The 17,152-nt window shown below is 42.2% G+C and overlaps 1 protein-coding gene across 12 annotated transcripts in view; it reads right to left on the bottom strand.

Annotated features, from left to right (window-relative positions):
- Positions 1-17,152, bottom strand: part of JARID2 (jumonji and AT-rich interaction domain containing 2) — a 227,696-nt gene that overhangs the window by 12,629 nt on the left and 197,915 nt on the right. For 11 of the 12 annotated variants that reach the window (XM_075142767.1, XM_075142759.1, XM_075142766.1 and 8 more), the window contains 7 exons: positions 14,429-14,928; positions 9,103-9,195; positions 8,546-8,664; positions 8,313-8,383; positions 7,355-7,469; positions 2,827-2,932; positions 1,805-1,987 (listed from right to left, as the gene is read on the bottom strand). In XM_075142767.1, the coding sequence (XP_074998868.1) occupies positions 1,805-1,987; positions 2,827-2,932; positions 7,355-7,469; positions 8,313-8,383; positions 8,546-8,664; positions 9,103-9,195; positions 14,429-14,928 (1,187 nt within the window). Of the gene's footprint in view, positions 1-1,185; positions 1,337-1,804; positions 1,988-2,826; positions 2,933-7,354; positions 7,470-8,312; positions 8,384-8,545; positions 8,665-9,102; positions 9,196-14,428; positions 14,929-17,152 lie in introns of all 12 variants that reach the window. The other variant, XR_012672497.1, reaches the window with a different exon arrangement.

A 17,152-nucleotide genomic window follows, 5' to 3' on the forward strand; every position in this document is an offset into this window, starting at 1 on the left:
TTCCAACAATTATCCCAACTCCTTATAAACCAAAATCAATGCAATTTCAGATGCAGAATTTCATTTTTCCATATATTAAAGGAGATTGAGCAGTCATTCAATACATGAAATGAAACAACATTGTTTAGTAATATAAAGAGAGTCACTATAAAAAATCAGGTCACCGTTATCACAGAATGAAAACAAAGTTAATGTATCAAACGGCTGAAAACTGTCAATATTGCTGTTGAGAACGGACAGACAGGAAGGTACAGTCGTTTGTCAGAGAGTTCTTTAACAATCCAAAAGGGAAATCTTGCTCGTTACACAGAACTTCTCACAACTTCTGAAAAGCATAATCCCAGCCAGCCTTTGAAAATGGCAAAGTGCCTTGTCAAAGTGAAGAAACCAAGGAAGAATTTCCAAAATTTAAGGGAGTTATGAACATAGGATAGTTTGAGGAAAGAAGAGGGGAAAGGAAAAAACAGAAGGAAAAGAACAATGCAGTAGGTGTTTCCAGAGTTATTTTGATATAAACATGTATCTGTGGTTCTTGTAAAGTCTGAGCGAGCTGTGACTTCACTTTCCAAGGTAGGTTATCTAGATTGGAATCTGCTGGATTTTCAGTCAGCTTATATTTACCCAGTGCAAAAGCTCTTACAAATTAATCAAAAGAAACTGTCCTTCAGAATTTGAGGCACCAAGAAGAGCTTTTTAATTGCTGCATAGTGTTTCTGTCTCTTACAGGAGTGGCATTTTCACAATATCAAACAAGTGTTCAGTAGATCAATAAATACAGCATATGCAGTTCATATAACTGTGTACCTTCAGACAGAAAAGGTTAGCTCAGGATTCTCATTCCTTACCTACACACATATACAATTCCCACCTTCCCCCAAAATAAATCTGTAATAAAATAACCTTTTATTTCAAACTAAGTTAATATACAGTTAGTATAACCAAGCTGGAAGAATTCCATTAACCCTAAAGAACCAAAGCCTAACTGTGGACATATTACATTTAATTACTTACTAACCACTTGGTCTGAAGCTGTAAATGATAAGTTACTAGTGGCTTAGCTATAAAAACACTACCAAAATAGCATCTGTAACCCATTTGAGGAGGTCTGGAACACAATTAGTGACATACATTCTTTGTCCAAGAACAGAGAAATGTAGCCAAAATCATGATGATTGGGCAATTCACCTGTTTGTTTCTGCAGACAACCTGCCTCAGTTGTGTGAAAAGAGAACGGGAAGTTTGTTTTATTTACAGCTTAGTATCGGATGAGCTGGTCAGTGAACCTAAGGATTTTCAAGTCCATTAAAATTGAAATTGCCCTGATCAACAGCTTTTCCTGAATGAAAGGGCAGAGAAAGACAAGCAATACAGCTGTGAGTATTAATTGACTCTGCCTATCATAGGAGCTAACAAGCACAGTTATTCAGATATTTGCACCTGAGATTCTAATGGTTCTAGAAAACATCACTTAAAAAAAAATTAGTAAGCATAATACAATATATTATCACTAGCTCCGCAGGGATTTTTGAAAAGCTTCCTCGCAAACTGGTCTGCAGGCATAACAATCTTCTGAATTTTTCAAATATACAGAAGTTTTTAGCTATCAATTATTACCTCTGTTGCTTTTCCGAGAACACTGGATCATCTTATGCCTTGCAGAACTTTTTCTTTTTTTTTATTTAATAGTCCACAAAAATAGACATAGTTATACGTCTCACAATACTATCAATCCTGGAATGTCTGGTTTGCTGTCATTTCAGATGGCAGGGCCGTGAATCCATTTTAACTCCTTTTCTCAACTTACCTTGGCTGTTTTAAAACCCATACTTGTCCACTGGGTGGTAGCAAAGTGCACTGTTTCAGAAACACTATAGCCACAACACACTTTAGACACAAAGGATCCAGGAAAACAGACAACAAACTGCCCGCTCTGCTGTACAGTACGGTGCACCCTGATCCCCTCCTTACACAAGATTTCTGGGGAGATCTAGAAAGACATAAAAGCAAAACAAAAAAAAAGAAAAAAAAGAAAAAAAAATGAGAACTTTCTTTTATAGTTAGATGCCCTTCCTTGCTGGGTACTGCCACACGCTACTTGTTGGGGAGAAAAGCTCTGCTCTGCTCACAGCTCAGCTCTGTTTGCTTTCTCTCTTCCCTTCTGCACATGCTGAAGCTTAGTGTTTGGAGTGAGAATCACAGAATTGGCTCTTTTGAAACCAACAGTTTAAACTTTCACTTGCCAAACAATCTCAAACACAAAGCCTCAAAACGATAAAGAGAAAGTAACGCTGGCCATTCGTTTTTCTATCTAGATCTTTTCAGACCTGGCACTGAATCCACCTTGCTACTGCACTTCTGTTAGCTGAATAGCTGAGGGAGTTGTATTTGTTGTGGGCTCCCAAATTTATACTTAAATGCACTAAATGGAAATTGTTATCCACAAAATAAACAAGGAAGCCAAAAATATTTTGAAATCCTTTCAAGTATTAGGCTTCTCATATCCATGCTGGCATCATAAAATCTCAATCACGGCAGATTAATTGATTACAAAACAGTCTCTTTGTGAGGTTAAACACATTATGGACAGTATTAAAAATGGACATTTATTGCACTGTCACATTTATTTTTATTGCAACATTTTAACATGTGAGCCTTGTTAGGAAAATGCCATGTGGGTAAACACTGAAAGTAGAAAGTAGCCAGATTTTAACAACAGCCTCTGCATCATTGTAGTGTAAGACAAAAGCAAAATAATTCCCCAAACAACCGGCCTTCTGATTAGCCTTGGGTTCTCAAATGGGAATACCTCTCCCAGTGTTAACCTACCATTACATTACTTTCAAGCATTTCCAGCCCTGGAGTGCCATTGGCTTGCAGCAGGGTATGTACCACATCATCAAGTTTGTTCTCCTCCGCAGCAGGAATGCAATACCTGTTGTTTTGTCAGAGGAAAAGAGAAAGATTTACTGTGGAATAAATAATGGTCCACAGCTTCACAGTAACAGGCAATTCAGACCAGGATATTGATTAAAAGAAAGAAATTAAACACAGGCTTTCCCCACACAGTTCTTTTTGGTAAAACACTGAGGATTCACGGAAAGCTGTTTATTTAGACTCAGTCTGATGGTGTTCACTAGATGCCAAAGGACACAAAATCCCCAAAACAGAAATGTGAAAACTCAGTGCTCAGAGGAGAGAAATTAGCAATAGAAAGATGTTCATTTTAATGGCACCAAAACAACTAATTACGGGCAGAAGTTTGCATCTCATGAGCATCAATATATGTTCTATTATCTTTATCATAAATGGTTGTATTTATTACCTGTGCATCAACCAAAGGATCTCTTCATTTAATAACGTTTTCTGTTCGTAACAATCAAGAAACCACAAATCATCTTTACTGTTAGTACACAAAGTAGCCTAAGACCTTCTTGCCTTGCTTACTAAAGAAATCCCACATCCCTCCTTTCCCTTGCAACAAAAGAAAGACCTAAGAGCAGCCAAAGCAGCAAAAGAGATTTAAAACCCTGCTGGGTATATGCAGAGTTGTACATCCTCCTCTCCTTTAGAAGGCAAGGAAGCAGCTGTCCTCTCTGTGCTCATTGCCAGCAGAGCTCCCTACACAGAAGCGACAAGAAATAACGTAGGAGTCTCAGGTCTTAGCTTCACACATTCAAAGAACTGCTATTTTGCTGGATGCGGGGAGGCGATATGGTGACATTTACTGCTACTCTTGCTTGCACCCTGCCAGAAGGGTCATGGTTTATGTCCACCCAGGAGATACCTGTTTCCAAGATCTGGTAGTTGGTATCTGACGACTGCGAACTGAGCAGCACAGCTTGGTGGGAAACACAGTGCAAATCCTGGGATTCCCAAACCTGCCTTGAGTTGCTGCCATGCTGGGCTTTATCCGTGACATTACTTTATTTCGATTTGTTATGCTCAGGCAAATAAAAAGCATCTCCAGATTTATCATGACTTATCTCAGTTCACTTTAAGCAATGAGACCTCAATCTGGAGCCCATCCGCGCCCAAGCCAGACACATGCACGCACACAGATGTTTTTCCAAACCTGGCAACAAGGGAAGAGAAAGAATCTGGAAAGATTTTGGGGAAAGGGTGCAGTTTTCTTGTCATCCATCCAGTCTCTCCACCGATTTCATAAAGCGTTCTGCTGGCCTTACGGACCTTGTCAAGATATTTGCTTACGATATGCACTAATATTAACTCCGTATGCATCATACAGAGTTATCCTGCTTGATTAGTCTGTAGGAGGCTGTGCTTCCTATGATTTGAACATCTTGTTACTGTTCACTGTACTCATGATGACTTTCTGATTTGTCTTTGTTGATCTTCAAGCCAAGAACCAGAAGAGATGACAATATCTACTTGTACAGCTAATTGTAGCCACAATAAGGGCTCTAATGAGCTGGTTGCCCAGGTGTACATAGACTGTCTCCTCACATATACATTGGCAACGATTAGGACCTTGCTAAGAAATCCTAGGGTTATTGAGAGGTGAAGTGGAAGAACCTCATCTTGATAAGGATCAAGTCCCAACAGCAATTTTAAATGCATGCTGTGTATCAAATACTTTGCAGTACCTGCACTGCTAACAGTGACAGCTGCAGAACAGCTGCATGTGTGTAGAGTATTACTCTAGTTACACTATAATAACAGATTTTAAATGGTGATGAAAATATTTTAAATTCAAATCCAGAACATGGCAGAGCCCACTCTTTTCTTTTAGAATCAGAAAATATAGCTGGAACAGCTGAAAGATTCAAGCATGGAGTCCCTCACAAGATGGCCCCAGGAAAAAGCACGGGAAGGATGTGTGAAGAGGAGGGGCAGCACAGAAGTGCATGGGCCTATCTGACTACTGGCAGGACTGAAGCTTATGCTGCAATTTCACTCACTCACAATTCTTCATGTACCTATAAAAATCAGAAGCGAGCAGCCAGCATAGACTTCTGAGTGTCTTGGGCAGAACAAGATTTTCTTCTTTTAATGGGCACCGAGGATCCTTCCTGAATAAAAAGGTTAGGTCACTGACCTGTGCCCTGCATGAAAATTGAGTTCTCCTATGTTTCCTCTTCACGAGGTAAATCTGAGAGATGAGACAGTGACTTGTGCAATCTACAGGTAAATGAAACACCACTGATTTTAGCACCACAGGGATCTGTCCTTGGAGGAGAAGAATTCTGGATGCTGGGTGGACTTAGCAAGACAGAGAAGAGCTTTGGTGCCCAGTTGCCTGCTTTGTTATCACTGAAGCAGCCACTGAAAGCAATGCTGTCAGGGCTACTCTAGATATTACACCAGACCTAGAGTTATTAAATTAATCTTTTCCTCAATAAAGTTGGGTACTTTATTGCAATATTAAAAGTTGTAATGAGTTAATAATGCATATTAGCCTGACGCTTCAGCCTAGCAGCGTTGCCAAAGAATAGCTTTTACAGACAAAGGAGTTTCACTTCTTCCTTCTTATGAGTTATTCCTGCTTACTATCCATGTTTCATCAAGGCAATCATCACAAGTACACCTGAAGCTATGTACTTATGTGTATAAGTAAGCCCATCAACAAAAAGCAAATGGCTTCTTTGGCTTTATTCTTCTTGGCTTGGAAAAACAGAAAGAGTAGCCTTCTCTAAAACTCTGGCTGGCTGCATTCAAGTCTTTTCAATCCCAAAAGGCACATGTTTTGACATGCACAGTACGAAGAGTGGCCTCAGAACTTAATTACGGGATTCCTGAACATCTTCTGTTTGGAATTTTCTGTCATTTAAGACTAGATGAATGTCATAGAGAGAAACAGACTCACCTAAGGCTGAGGATAACATAGCTTGCTTAGCAATTTGCTCTTATAGTATATTATTATAAAAGATTACAGATTCCTGATTCACAGAAGAGGGAAAAGAGCCATGAAATGCCCATGACCGAAAGTGACAGAAAGTCCCAGATCTGCAGCATAATCCAGTGTTTACTTTTACCCCTTGGTATGATCACATACATTTCTCCAACTTAAAATATTTTAGAGAGAGGAGCTCCTGCTTTAATGGTTTCCTCCAAGATTCCAAATCCTTTTTTCTGGGCCTTTAGGGACATGGTGTAGTGGGTATGGTGGTGTTGGGTTGACAGTTGGACTCGATGATCTTAGAGGTCTTTTCCAACCTTAATGATTCTATGATTCTATGATTCTATGTGCTTTCCCAGCACCGCTGACATCGGCACCAGCTGAGAAATATGGGAGTTAAAGGTAAGGGCTGAAGTACACACTTTGCAGGTTAATGAAGTGCAGTTGACACTGCCACTGCCACCATGGGGACTCCTGGATGCAAAGGGGGTCCTGCAGGCCTTCCCCCGTCACACCACATGAGGAGCCAAAGGCTTCTGTAGCTCAGGGTTCAAAAGGGGAACAGCTGAAAGGGAACCAGCTTCTCACCTTTGCAGGGGGGCACCATTTAAACAACTTCTCCATTTATTGCATTTTCTCTGATCAAGAAACACAGTTACATTGCTTATCATTCACTGTTCTCACTGATGATCCTCTTGGGTAGTAACACCAATATCACAGGCACCTGGCAGAAAGGCACGTGACATGCCAGCAGCACCTGCTTCCTCTAATCCCTCCATCAGCTGTTGTACTTCCATTGCAATCTAACTCATCATCATCTGTGGTAGTATGTACGCACTGAATTCAGGAAGGATTTATCATGTTCAAAACCATCGACAACCTGAGCGTTAAGTCTATTTGCATGAAGTGTCTACAAAATATGGAATGTAGCTAGCAGCTAATTGGTGATGTCCACACTGAGACACTAGAATGCTGTGTGTAATCATATTAAAAATGATTATCATATGAGAATGAAAAAAATTCATATGAGAGAAAATATTAGGGACCTGGTAGATACAGAGTTCAAGATATTTTGCGTGAAATAAGAAAGCGGTGCCTGTTTAGTCAGAGCATGGATTCAATCATTTTTACAAATGACAATATGGAGCTAGCTTGACAAGTCCATCTCTGTCAGCCTAAGGAAAGCCTACCTTGCCTAGCTGTCATTTGGCTTCCATGTCATGAAAACTTTCCATAGATTAAACCGTATGTCAAGCAGAAACAGTTTATTGCTAAATAGTTCAGAATAGAGTGTGGAAGATAAAGTGAAACTTTTCTTCCAGGAAAGGGTGTTTCATCACTTAAGTTTATACTACACTTTCCCATTAAAACTGTAATCACACACACTGGACCTTCTAGGTGAGATTCATTCATGCACAAGGTACTACACAAGCTGCTGTTAACACCAGCCTACAGACAGCGGTGAATGCGAAGAAAACAAAACACAGGAATACCTACCAAATGCAATCAGCACCAGTGTGTAAGTAGTCAATGTATGGAAGGTGATTTTGGTCTCGAGACCAGCATGAGGTAGAAAAGACCATGCCAATGTTTAGCCAAGGAATTGTCACTCCTAAAACAAAGAGATTGAAAATGAGTTTTGAGTAACTGCGGTTTCTAATTAAAAGACAGTTTGAGAGGGCATTTCAGTTGAAAATCTTGTTCTACCCACGAGCTGACCCTTAAGTTTTATGTCTTCCTATCAGAGTGAATAATTCACAGAGAATAATTTAACAAATTCAGAATTTTCCACTAACAAAATATCTACCAGCCAGTTACAGTGCCCTTGAACATATCTGTTTTCCAATAGCTGTAAAAATTTTTATTCTTTAGAGAATTTACAAATACCCATAATTCAAACTCAATGCCATTGATCAGAGGAGGTTGCTTTATGTTGTCAAGTGTACAACGTACTTGTAAACAGGTATCCTGTTTCCCAACTGGTTTGCTCAGGCTCACTGAATTATGAGACTGAATTACGCTTTCAGCTAACGTTTCTACCAATAAATTGCAATGGCACATATGCAGCTGGAGCATTCGTGACGATTCATTTAGAAAACTTGTGTGCTGCTTTGCCCAGCGCTACAGATGATGTTTGCAAGTAAGGAAGTTGCACAGCTCTGTCCTTCATCACCCTGACACAAAGCAAGAACACCGATGTACTGGCAACAACAGAAAAGGATATTGCAAGTACAACTGGTTCCTCCCAGGTATATGGTCTCAACTATTCATTTACGCTTTATCTGCACACCTGCCTTCATTCCTTTAAATGCCACCTGCTACAATACAATTGCGTGTCTACCCGGTCAGATGGCAAACATAGGGGCCAGAAAGAGGGAGAAGACTTTGGTGACTACACCACCACATTTAGAGGACACCTATACCTGCCGGAAACATAGAAAAGAGACTTGCTTACCAGGCACAGCACCAAGATGTCGCAGGATGGATCCTGTATTATTAGGAAGGACTGTGAGGTTCCACCCATGCCTGTTCGAGGGGTGACAGAGAGGCAGACACACGTCAGTGCACGTTCCTGGTGCCAACATCCCCGGTGCCAAGCTGTCCTGCCAGCCTTGCACCCCCACCTCCACTCAGCACAATGGGGCAGATGGCACGAGTCGACAAAGCAGGTACATTTGGTGATCTTACCTTGAAAATGGTTCAGATTTTCCCACGGGAAAGCCGCTCCCATGGGTGTTGGTATCTACTTTTCCACAATGCACTGCTACATGGCAATCTTTCTGTTCCACTACCCGCCAATATTCTTGCTGTGGTAAAAGAAAGTAGTAACGCATTTTTAATTCACTGAGCAAGATATCTCTCATTAAAATATAAACCCCAGAAATCTGCAAGGCTTTCATGACCTCAATGTAATTCAACATAAAACAGTGCTTAAAAATAAGAATATAAATACTTAAAAGTAACAATGAATTGGGAAGACAGAATTTAGATGCTTTTGGCTCCTGTGCTTCAGCACATGACAGATTAAGACTTATTTCTCTCCCTCAGTTCATCAACACCTTTATTAAAAATGTCAAAAAATTTTAAAGGGAAGAATCAGTACCATGTCTATCTAACCATTTATTTTTCTCCCACACCAGACAGCTTTAAACTGCTTTTGGTAATGCCTGAATGTCAACTATACTGAATTCCCATACTCAATCCCCTGAAATAAAAACTTTTACCACCCCTTGTGTTGGCCTCACCTCTACTTCAGCTACTGTAGGCTCCTTCGTGAAGCACATGTTCATGATGTTTCTTGCTGTTCGGTAGAAGGTTGTTAAAGAAACAGACCTACCCTGTGGAAAAAGAAAATAAAATTAAAAGTGAAAATAAAAAAAGTGCCTCCATTCCCCATGGCCTCACTCTTTTCCTTACATGCTCAATCCCAGCCCAGATCACGATAGGGGGAAAGAGGACAATGTCTCTAGAACATGTGTGGGTCTAAAGCTCATTTCTTATCGGAGGGAAAATACCTCAAAAGATACAGAAATTTAATCACATTGAATCACCAAACCAATCATCTAAAAGGCCAACTGAACATCCCCAGAAGGCCATGCACACTGCTTTGTCCAGCACGACGCTCTGGAAGAAGATGGACATGGCCCAGCTTTCTATGACAGGTTGCAAAGGACCCAGTAAGCAACCCTACCTGCATTTTACAATCAAATCCAATATGTGATCAAAGGACCATGTGGCTATGCTCTTTACATACAGAGGTGAAAAAGACTTAGGAAATTCACAGAAACGTTCAGCATCAAATGATTTGTATGTGATGGAAGGGGGTCACAAAAAGTAGAGTTTACCAAGATTTAGTAATCACCTGCTTACAAAAACTAGTTATGCTCAATTCGATAAAAGCAGTTCAAATGCAAGGAACCAGGACCTGTTATTACAAGGCTGAGAAAAGTAAAACGCAGTCAAATTGCCAAATGAGTGCACTCTTTCTTGGCACTGCTGCAGGAGCCAGAGGATCCTGAAGAGAAGAGGATCTGACTTGGTTTTCTGCTTGAGCTATACCTAAGTTTCTGGATACCTGCTTTCACACATACCTATAATACCAGATGCTCTGGGATGCATCCTCTGAAGGCTTTGAAGGCAGGAGCACGAGAACCCGCTTGCTCCTTTCAGCCCAGACACACTGGTATGCCCAGACAGGGACACTCCTATCGCCTTCTCCACTCCGGGGCAGAAGAAACATCCTGGGAAGCTGTGAGCCACGAGAGCTGGCAGGTGCCACACTAGCCGCTGTGGCCATACTGGGCATCGCTGCAGGCAGAGACTAGCATTGCTCTGCAAATGTGAAGTTGAAAATAACTTTACCCCCTCGCCACATCTACCGCTCCTTCCTCTAACTTCCATCGTGTCCACTGGTTGCCCATCTGAGCAACCACAGACTTAAAAAATCCACATAAATGAACGTTTTATTACTCGGACTATTACCTTTCTAGTTTTTCAATTATGAAACAGATCTGCCAAACCACCTCAGTCTTGTCTTGTGTTTAATTTATTTAAGAACTATGGCCAAGAGTAAACTAGAAACAACTATACAAGCAGCTTTTACCCCAGAGGCCAAGCCTACCACTTTGCCATGCTCCTACAGTTGTAACATTGTCACTTTTTTAATTGAATGCAGCATAATTAGCTGTAACAAAAAAGTCTGTGAAATGGCCAGGGCCTGGGGCCCTCTGATTCCCATGAACTTCAGAGTTGGATGCTCTGTGATACAATAAACAATTTCCTTCATCTTTTAATGCCCTCATGAATCCTTTATTGAGGTAGCTTTTTACAACAAAAATGCAAAAACTACAACAAAAACTCTCGTAAAATGCAGGGCCCGCACCAACAGTCATCACACCTGAGCATAGACTTCACTGCTCGCAAACCAACACACGCTCTGCAGCAGCTTCCTTGTCTCAGTTACTTGGCTCCTTCTCTCATCTTACACAGAAAAACAAGAATAAGGACTCATCTTCCAAGATTAACCATGTCTTTCCATTTTTCAGATATGTGGCAAGCAAGAAAAAAGAAAGTGGAAAAACTGAACAGTTTAGCCCTTTAAGATTGCATATACCCAGTTCTTCTTCTATCAAGAATTCAGTATTTTTTTAGTCTCCTAAAAGTTGTAACACAAATTAACCGGTTGAGGGGTTTTTGTTGTCTGGTTTTGTTGTTTTGTTTTTGTTGTTTTTTTTTTTTTAATCTGAGGGATCTTATAAAATTTTCTAATGCCAACTCAGAAAATAATTTAAAGTGCTGTAATAGAGCATTTTAACCCGAACACAAAATGAACTGCTGAAGAGTAAAATACCCTTTTCAACGCCCTCACAAATGTCTCAACGGTTCAACAACTGGGAGCTTCAAGCTACCGAGCAGAGTCTCTGTTGCTGCGACAATACGAGAGAGGAAGGTTTAAGGGACAAAATTTCCTACTTCCTCTCCTAATTCTTGTCCACGGCCTCTGTGGCGGCTGTGAGAGCCAACCCACAGCATCACCACTACCACCAAGCCAGGAGGGAAGGCACAGAAAAGGACACTGCAACGCTACAGATGTTAAAGACATTAAAGCAACCATAAAAATGAGCAGAAAACAGAGATTTCAGAATAGTCACAGGCGGGAAGGAGGGACTCCCGTCAAGCAGAGTCCCCGGCTGAAGAGAGCTCAGCATGGGATTTCCAGGACAGTTCCATGTGAGAGCTGGCAAAACTTGCGTTGGTGATTTCTTCTGCACGTCCCTCTAATGGGTCAGCTAATAACCCTGCAGTTTGTTCTGTATGGAAACAAATGCTGTTTTCAGTCAGCTCCAGTACAGATTTTTAACATATTTTCAGAGCTAAAATCGGGGAAAGAAGAAAATCTTGCAGCAGATCCTTCTCTGATGACAGCAGTTTACTTCACGTACTTACAAACGATGACATTTTATTAGTCAGGTGGAAAAGCCATACACTTAGGAGTAAAGGAAGCAAGCAGAGCAGCATGCAGTACACACTTAAAAAGCACAGCAGGCCTTATAGCCTGGAAAGGAGCAACACTGCAAATAATTTGGGAGCCCTGGCAGAAAGTCAGCCAAACACAAAGGAGATTTACTCTAACCTTGACATGCGATATGGTGGTAACTCCTCCTGGAAGGCTGGATGTCTCTTTCTAAAAACATGTTCCAGCTCAAGCACGTGCTGACTGCAGAAATTACTGTGTGAAATCCTAAATGTATGGCCTCTTCATGGTCTGAAGCACAGACTTTATGGCCTAAACTGGACTACAGCCATATGATTATGATGTTCTCCTCCAGCCCTCAATCTATTGACCTGGCATTTATCAAAAGGGTGGGTAGTTTTTTTTTGTTTTGTGTGTGTTTTTTATTTTTAATTAGAATTAGCAATATGCTTTGGAAAGGAACCATTACAATCCCATCACCTATGGAAACTGTAACATGAGGACATGTCCTGTTAAACAAATCTCAGATTTTCTCAGAAACATGTTAATAGGTAAAGAACACTCCCCCCTCCACAGACACACGCACAGAAGTACACAGTCATTCAAGAAAAACAGAGAACGCAGGATTAAAAGGCTTGTTTCATAAAATGACATGAAGCACCCTCTGCTTAAATCCATAAGCCAGCACCACCTCACCTCAGTCTTATTAAAAAACCTAGTGATGAACTATAGTCATTTTACAAGTCTTGTGGTGCATCAGATTGTTGCATAATTTCTTACTTCTATGTCTTGAGGCTTGCTCTAAGTGACATAACCAGTTCTCACGCATCAGTCCTTCTACAGGGCTGTCCCCAAAGTGCTGTGAAAATGAAGGTACGTGCCTCTCTCTACACTCAGACTGACAAGGTGCCCCGCAGGGTGCTCTGCCACAGGGATCTTTCCAGAAACTCACCACGGATTTGCTTCCCCCTGTTTTCTCCCCGGTCCGTCGCCTGTGAGAGCAGTCCCCAGTCTCTGCACCACAGATGAGCATGGGATGGGATTCAAACAGACAAGCCACAGTGTCCAGGAAGCTGCCGGCACCATGGTGGACAACCGGAGACATTGCCTGAGCGGCTCCACGTGCTGCAGCTGCTTTGGTGGGTAGGGAGAGCACTGGCCCACAGACAAGCGTTGCTCGTCTCCAACAGCTTCTATGCTCAGAACAAAAGTATTTCTGCCGGGTATTGTTGGACTCGTACAGGATCTGATGCTGTCAGTACTGCCAGTGCTTTTTGGGCAGCAGCAGCAATTTGGGAACAGCCTTTTGCGGTAAAGGCCTGGGGCTCAGCAGACTCAGGCTGGTTATACTAGCTGTGCTTTGCTTGCTTGCCATTTTTTATTTTCTAAGTCTGATTAGGATACTTAACACAAATCCCAATCTTGCTTTTTGAGTTACTTTCTATCTTCTAAACTTTAACTTGGGACTTGCACTGGAAAAGAAGATGGAGGCATCTCCCCACTAAGTCTGAGGTTGTTCATACAGCAGTCAGGGTAAGTTGTATCAAATTTTTCATTTAACATCATTAGGCACAGGCTATTAAGCACAGAAATGCCACTTCATTATTCATAAATGCTGCTGTCATTAGATAAGCTTCTCTCCAACAGCAGCATGGCAAAGAGATTGCTTTTCCAAGGTGGGATTGAGGCCGGAGTCCCTGAGTAAAAGAATTTTTGGGCTGACAAATCATAACAGGCTGCAAAAGAAACCTGAAGCAAGCTTTTAAAGCTGAAGTCATGAGCTCATGCAGTCCCTAAATAGCTTAACAATAAGCGACTTTGGGCTATCTGGCTTCATTTCCTGGTGATGGAAGTGAGATTGGAAGGCGAAGAACAGCGTATTCCTTTACTGGGCACAGACACTCAACGCCATATTTCTCTCGGAGCATGGCTACACAATTCAGCGCAACTCAAAATTGCACTGCGAGTTGCAGTGCCAAGTCCTGCTCCAGAGTAGGAGACTGCCAAATAAAATACAGTGAAAGAGTCAGCATTCCTTCGTAAATGGATGTACTTGATATGTGGAGGACTAAGCGCCCATGTGACTGTTAGTGCTGAGCAAAATCTGGCATCGTGGATGAAAATATTGTTTGCATTTCAATTTGCCCTTTCTAAATGTAGTAGTATTTCTAGTGATGTTAGTTTTGATGTGGAGCACTGCTTCGCTCAACAAGAGTCTTGCAAGAAGCAGGAATGAGAAAGCAGAACATTACTTTAAATGTCACTAGAAAATTAGAATAAAAACTGTGTCTGCAAGGATAATTGGGCAGAGCTATTCACGGAACCTCTCACAAAGAGACGAAGGGGGGCAGAGCCCCGTGCATCTCATTATGACAGTAACACCTTCCAGCTTTTCCAGACATCCCAGGAGAGCCAGGCAGATCAGAATAAAGCCACCAGACCGTCCAGCGCCGATAGTCGCTGGCTGCGCTGCTGCCTTGGGGGTGGCACTGCAGCCCATTGGCTCCCCCCAGCCAGCTGGGTTTGCACCCAGATGCCACCCAGACAACAGCATCATCAGTTCTGCAAAACAAAATCGGCAGAGCCTGCCTTGTTACCTTGTATATACACTTGTGTAAGTCGCTGAGAACTCCCTCCTCCTCCTCCTCGTCCTCCTTCGTGGTCTCCTTTTCCTGAGCGAAGAGCCGCCGCCTGCCTGTCTTCAGTGGGACGTCGACCTCTTTTAACTTGTTGCGGAAGCCATTTTTGTGAATCACGCCGTTGATGAGTCCATTTTTGGGCTCAAACCGGGGCAAGGAATGGAACTTGTAGGCATTCTCCGAATGTCCCTCCAAAGGTCCTTTCCTCTTCTCCAAGATTTCCTTTTCCAGCAAGACTTCCTTCTCCAGTTTCTTGTGCTCCTCGGGGGAGAGGGAGTCGTAAGAGAGCAAATACTGGCAGTAGGCTTCTTGCAGCTTGGCCAACCTGTCCTGTGCAGTTTTGGGGATGCGCAGCATGTCTGCCAGCTTGTTCCATTTCTTGAGGTCAGTCACTTGCTGCATCCCCCCCATCTCGTTGATCAGCTGGACGAAACAGGCCAGGTCGAGCTCACAGCCTCCTGGGATCCGCGTGTGCCAGGCAGCAGAGGAGGGGAAAGGGAAACATAGGAGCAGATTAGGAAAGCTGCGGGTGACTCACGACAAGCGCGCTACCAGGCTGGGCACATACGGGATGTGCCACCCGTACAGCTCCAGTCACCTGGGCACCAAAGCAGGATTGTCCCGGTCTCGTACACCTCCTGCTAAAGATAGGCGTGTGCCACCGTTTTGCTAGCTTAATTCATTCAGCAGATCATATTTTGCTATTTTCAATAGCCTTCCCTATGGTTAAATTTGCTCTCCTCCTTAAGTTTCATTCCTTTCTCTCCTCAGAGCACCCCCAGCTATCTCCTGACAAAGCGCCTTTCCCCTGGTCATTACCCAGTGGTCAGGGAGACGAGGGTTGCCCAGTTCCTTAAAAGCCTGCACACCCCCACCCTCCCCTCACCCACTACCAGTCCCACATCTGGTTTATACCAGGAAGAAGCAAAACAAGCGTCAAAATGGGTACTGGCAATCAAAAAGACAAGTACCTATCCTTTCTGGAGGTGAAACATCGATTATCTAATGTCTGCACAACATTTTGAATACAGTTAGTATTTAAAAGGAGCACAATAACATCATTAATTTCACTACAGGTAGAACAATCCTTAAAAAAAACCCAAGGGAGGCGGTGGTTGGTGCCTGCAACTGCATAAAAAAGCTCCAGACACATTATTCTTCCAGTTTGAGGCCATCCATATTTTATACTCCATTATGGTTTTGTACGTTTTAAGATGACTAGCACATTTCACACTCCAATCAAAAAATAAAAGTAGAGGATTATACAAACGGCAGCATAAAAAGCAGCCAAATGGACGAGGAACAATAAAAGAAACATCATAAATACTCTCAAAGCACAGAAATAAATCATCAGTAGAAAGAATGAAGAAACGGACCAAAGACCACCTACAATTCAACAGGGCACTGCTGAAGGAAAAAGAAAATTAATAGAAAACTTGCATCAACATCACTGCCGCCACATTGTCTCTTCTTCCCCTTTTTCTTTGAGAAAAGTAAAAAATCATTATGCCATAGCCATTTCAGAGCACTTAGAAATGCTATTACACAACAGAGAAGTGCAAGAAGCAGCATTATGGTAAATATTTACTCTCAGATGCATAGCTACAGCATCTTAACGGCCAGTCATATCATCTTGCTTGCTAGTGCAAGCAGTATTACTTTCTTCAAACCACCCTGGTGCTGCATCTCAGATGCTTCATAGCTGATCCCAATTTTCCTTCTTCTCTCTGCTTTCCCCTCTTCCACCACTTGTGCCAATCCAGCGAGGAGGGGGGCTCAGTGTAAACCTGTGTGCAACATTTTGGGATGACAACAGTTGCGACCAAGGCAGAGCAGCGCCAGAGGCTGCTTGCTAATTCTGCCTGCGCAGCGCTGGGCAAAGGTGTGAAAAGAGGAGAAAGGATTTTGGCTGCAGCCAAAACCAAGGGTAAGGCTTTGAGGAGCATATGACAAGGGCGGAGGCAGGGCCATGGGGCAGCAGATTTATCCAATTTAGTAATTTTTTTTTTGGGGGGGTGGAGGGAGGAGGGGGATCAAAATGGTTAAGTCTTGAAGCTGAGAAAAGGTAAACACCATTGGAAAAATAAAACAAGTTTGAAACATTTTCTTTCTTTCCTCTTTAATCTTCTCCACAAAATAACTTTCAAGATAGCCTCTATTACAGGCTGTTACTTTTTTGGTCTAGTGTTTTATATGCACAGTTCACAAATAAGCTTGAAGGCATAATTCAAGATGGCTTTCCATCCCAATAGATTCAGCGACCTACATAAAGTTGAGTAACATACTCCTAACTTTGAAAGAAGTGTGGTCCGGGTTTAACGTTATATGTGTTCTCCGGTGGGACAAATAGCGCACACCCAGATTAACGTCCTAGTTTCAACACTGTTTATGAGCTACTTAAGAAATGCGATTTTCTCCCACATCACGGAATGATCGCTCATAATCACTCTGCAATATTAGAGCTCGAGTAGCACATCATTCAACTGGAGCCTCACTTATCTGGCAGATCCTCTGTAGGGCCAGCTACAGCTAAGATTTACAAAATGGTCTCAATTATAATTCCATTTCACACAGTCATAACTTTTGGAAACATTTACATCTCAGGCTGATGTTTTCCAGGATTGACCTAAGCATGTTGTTTAAACCTGCCTTGAAAGGCTGCAGAAGGAGAAAGGAGAAAAA

This window comes from Calonectris borealis, chromosome 2 (assembly GCF_964195595.1).
Source record: "Calonectris borealis chromosome 2, bCalBor7.hap1.2, whole genome shotgun sequence".
Classification (NCBI taxonomy): Eukaryota; Metazoa; Chordata; class Aves; order Procellariiformes; family Procellariidae; genus Calonectris; species Calonectris borealis.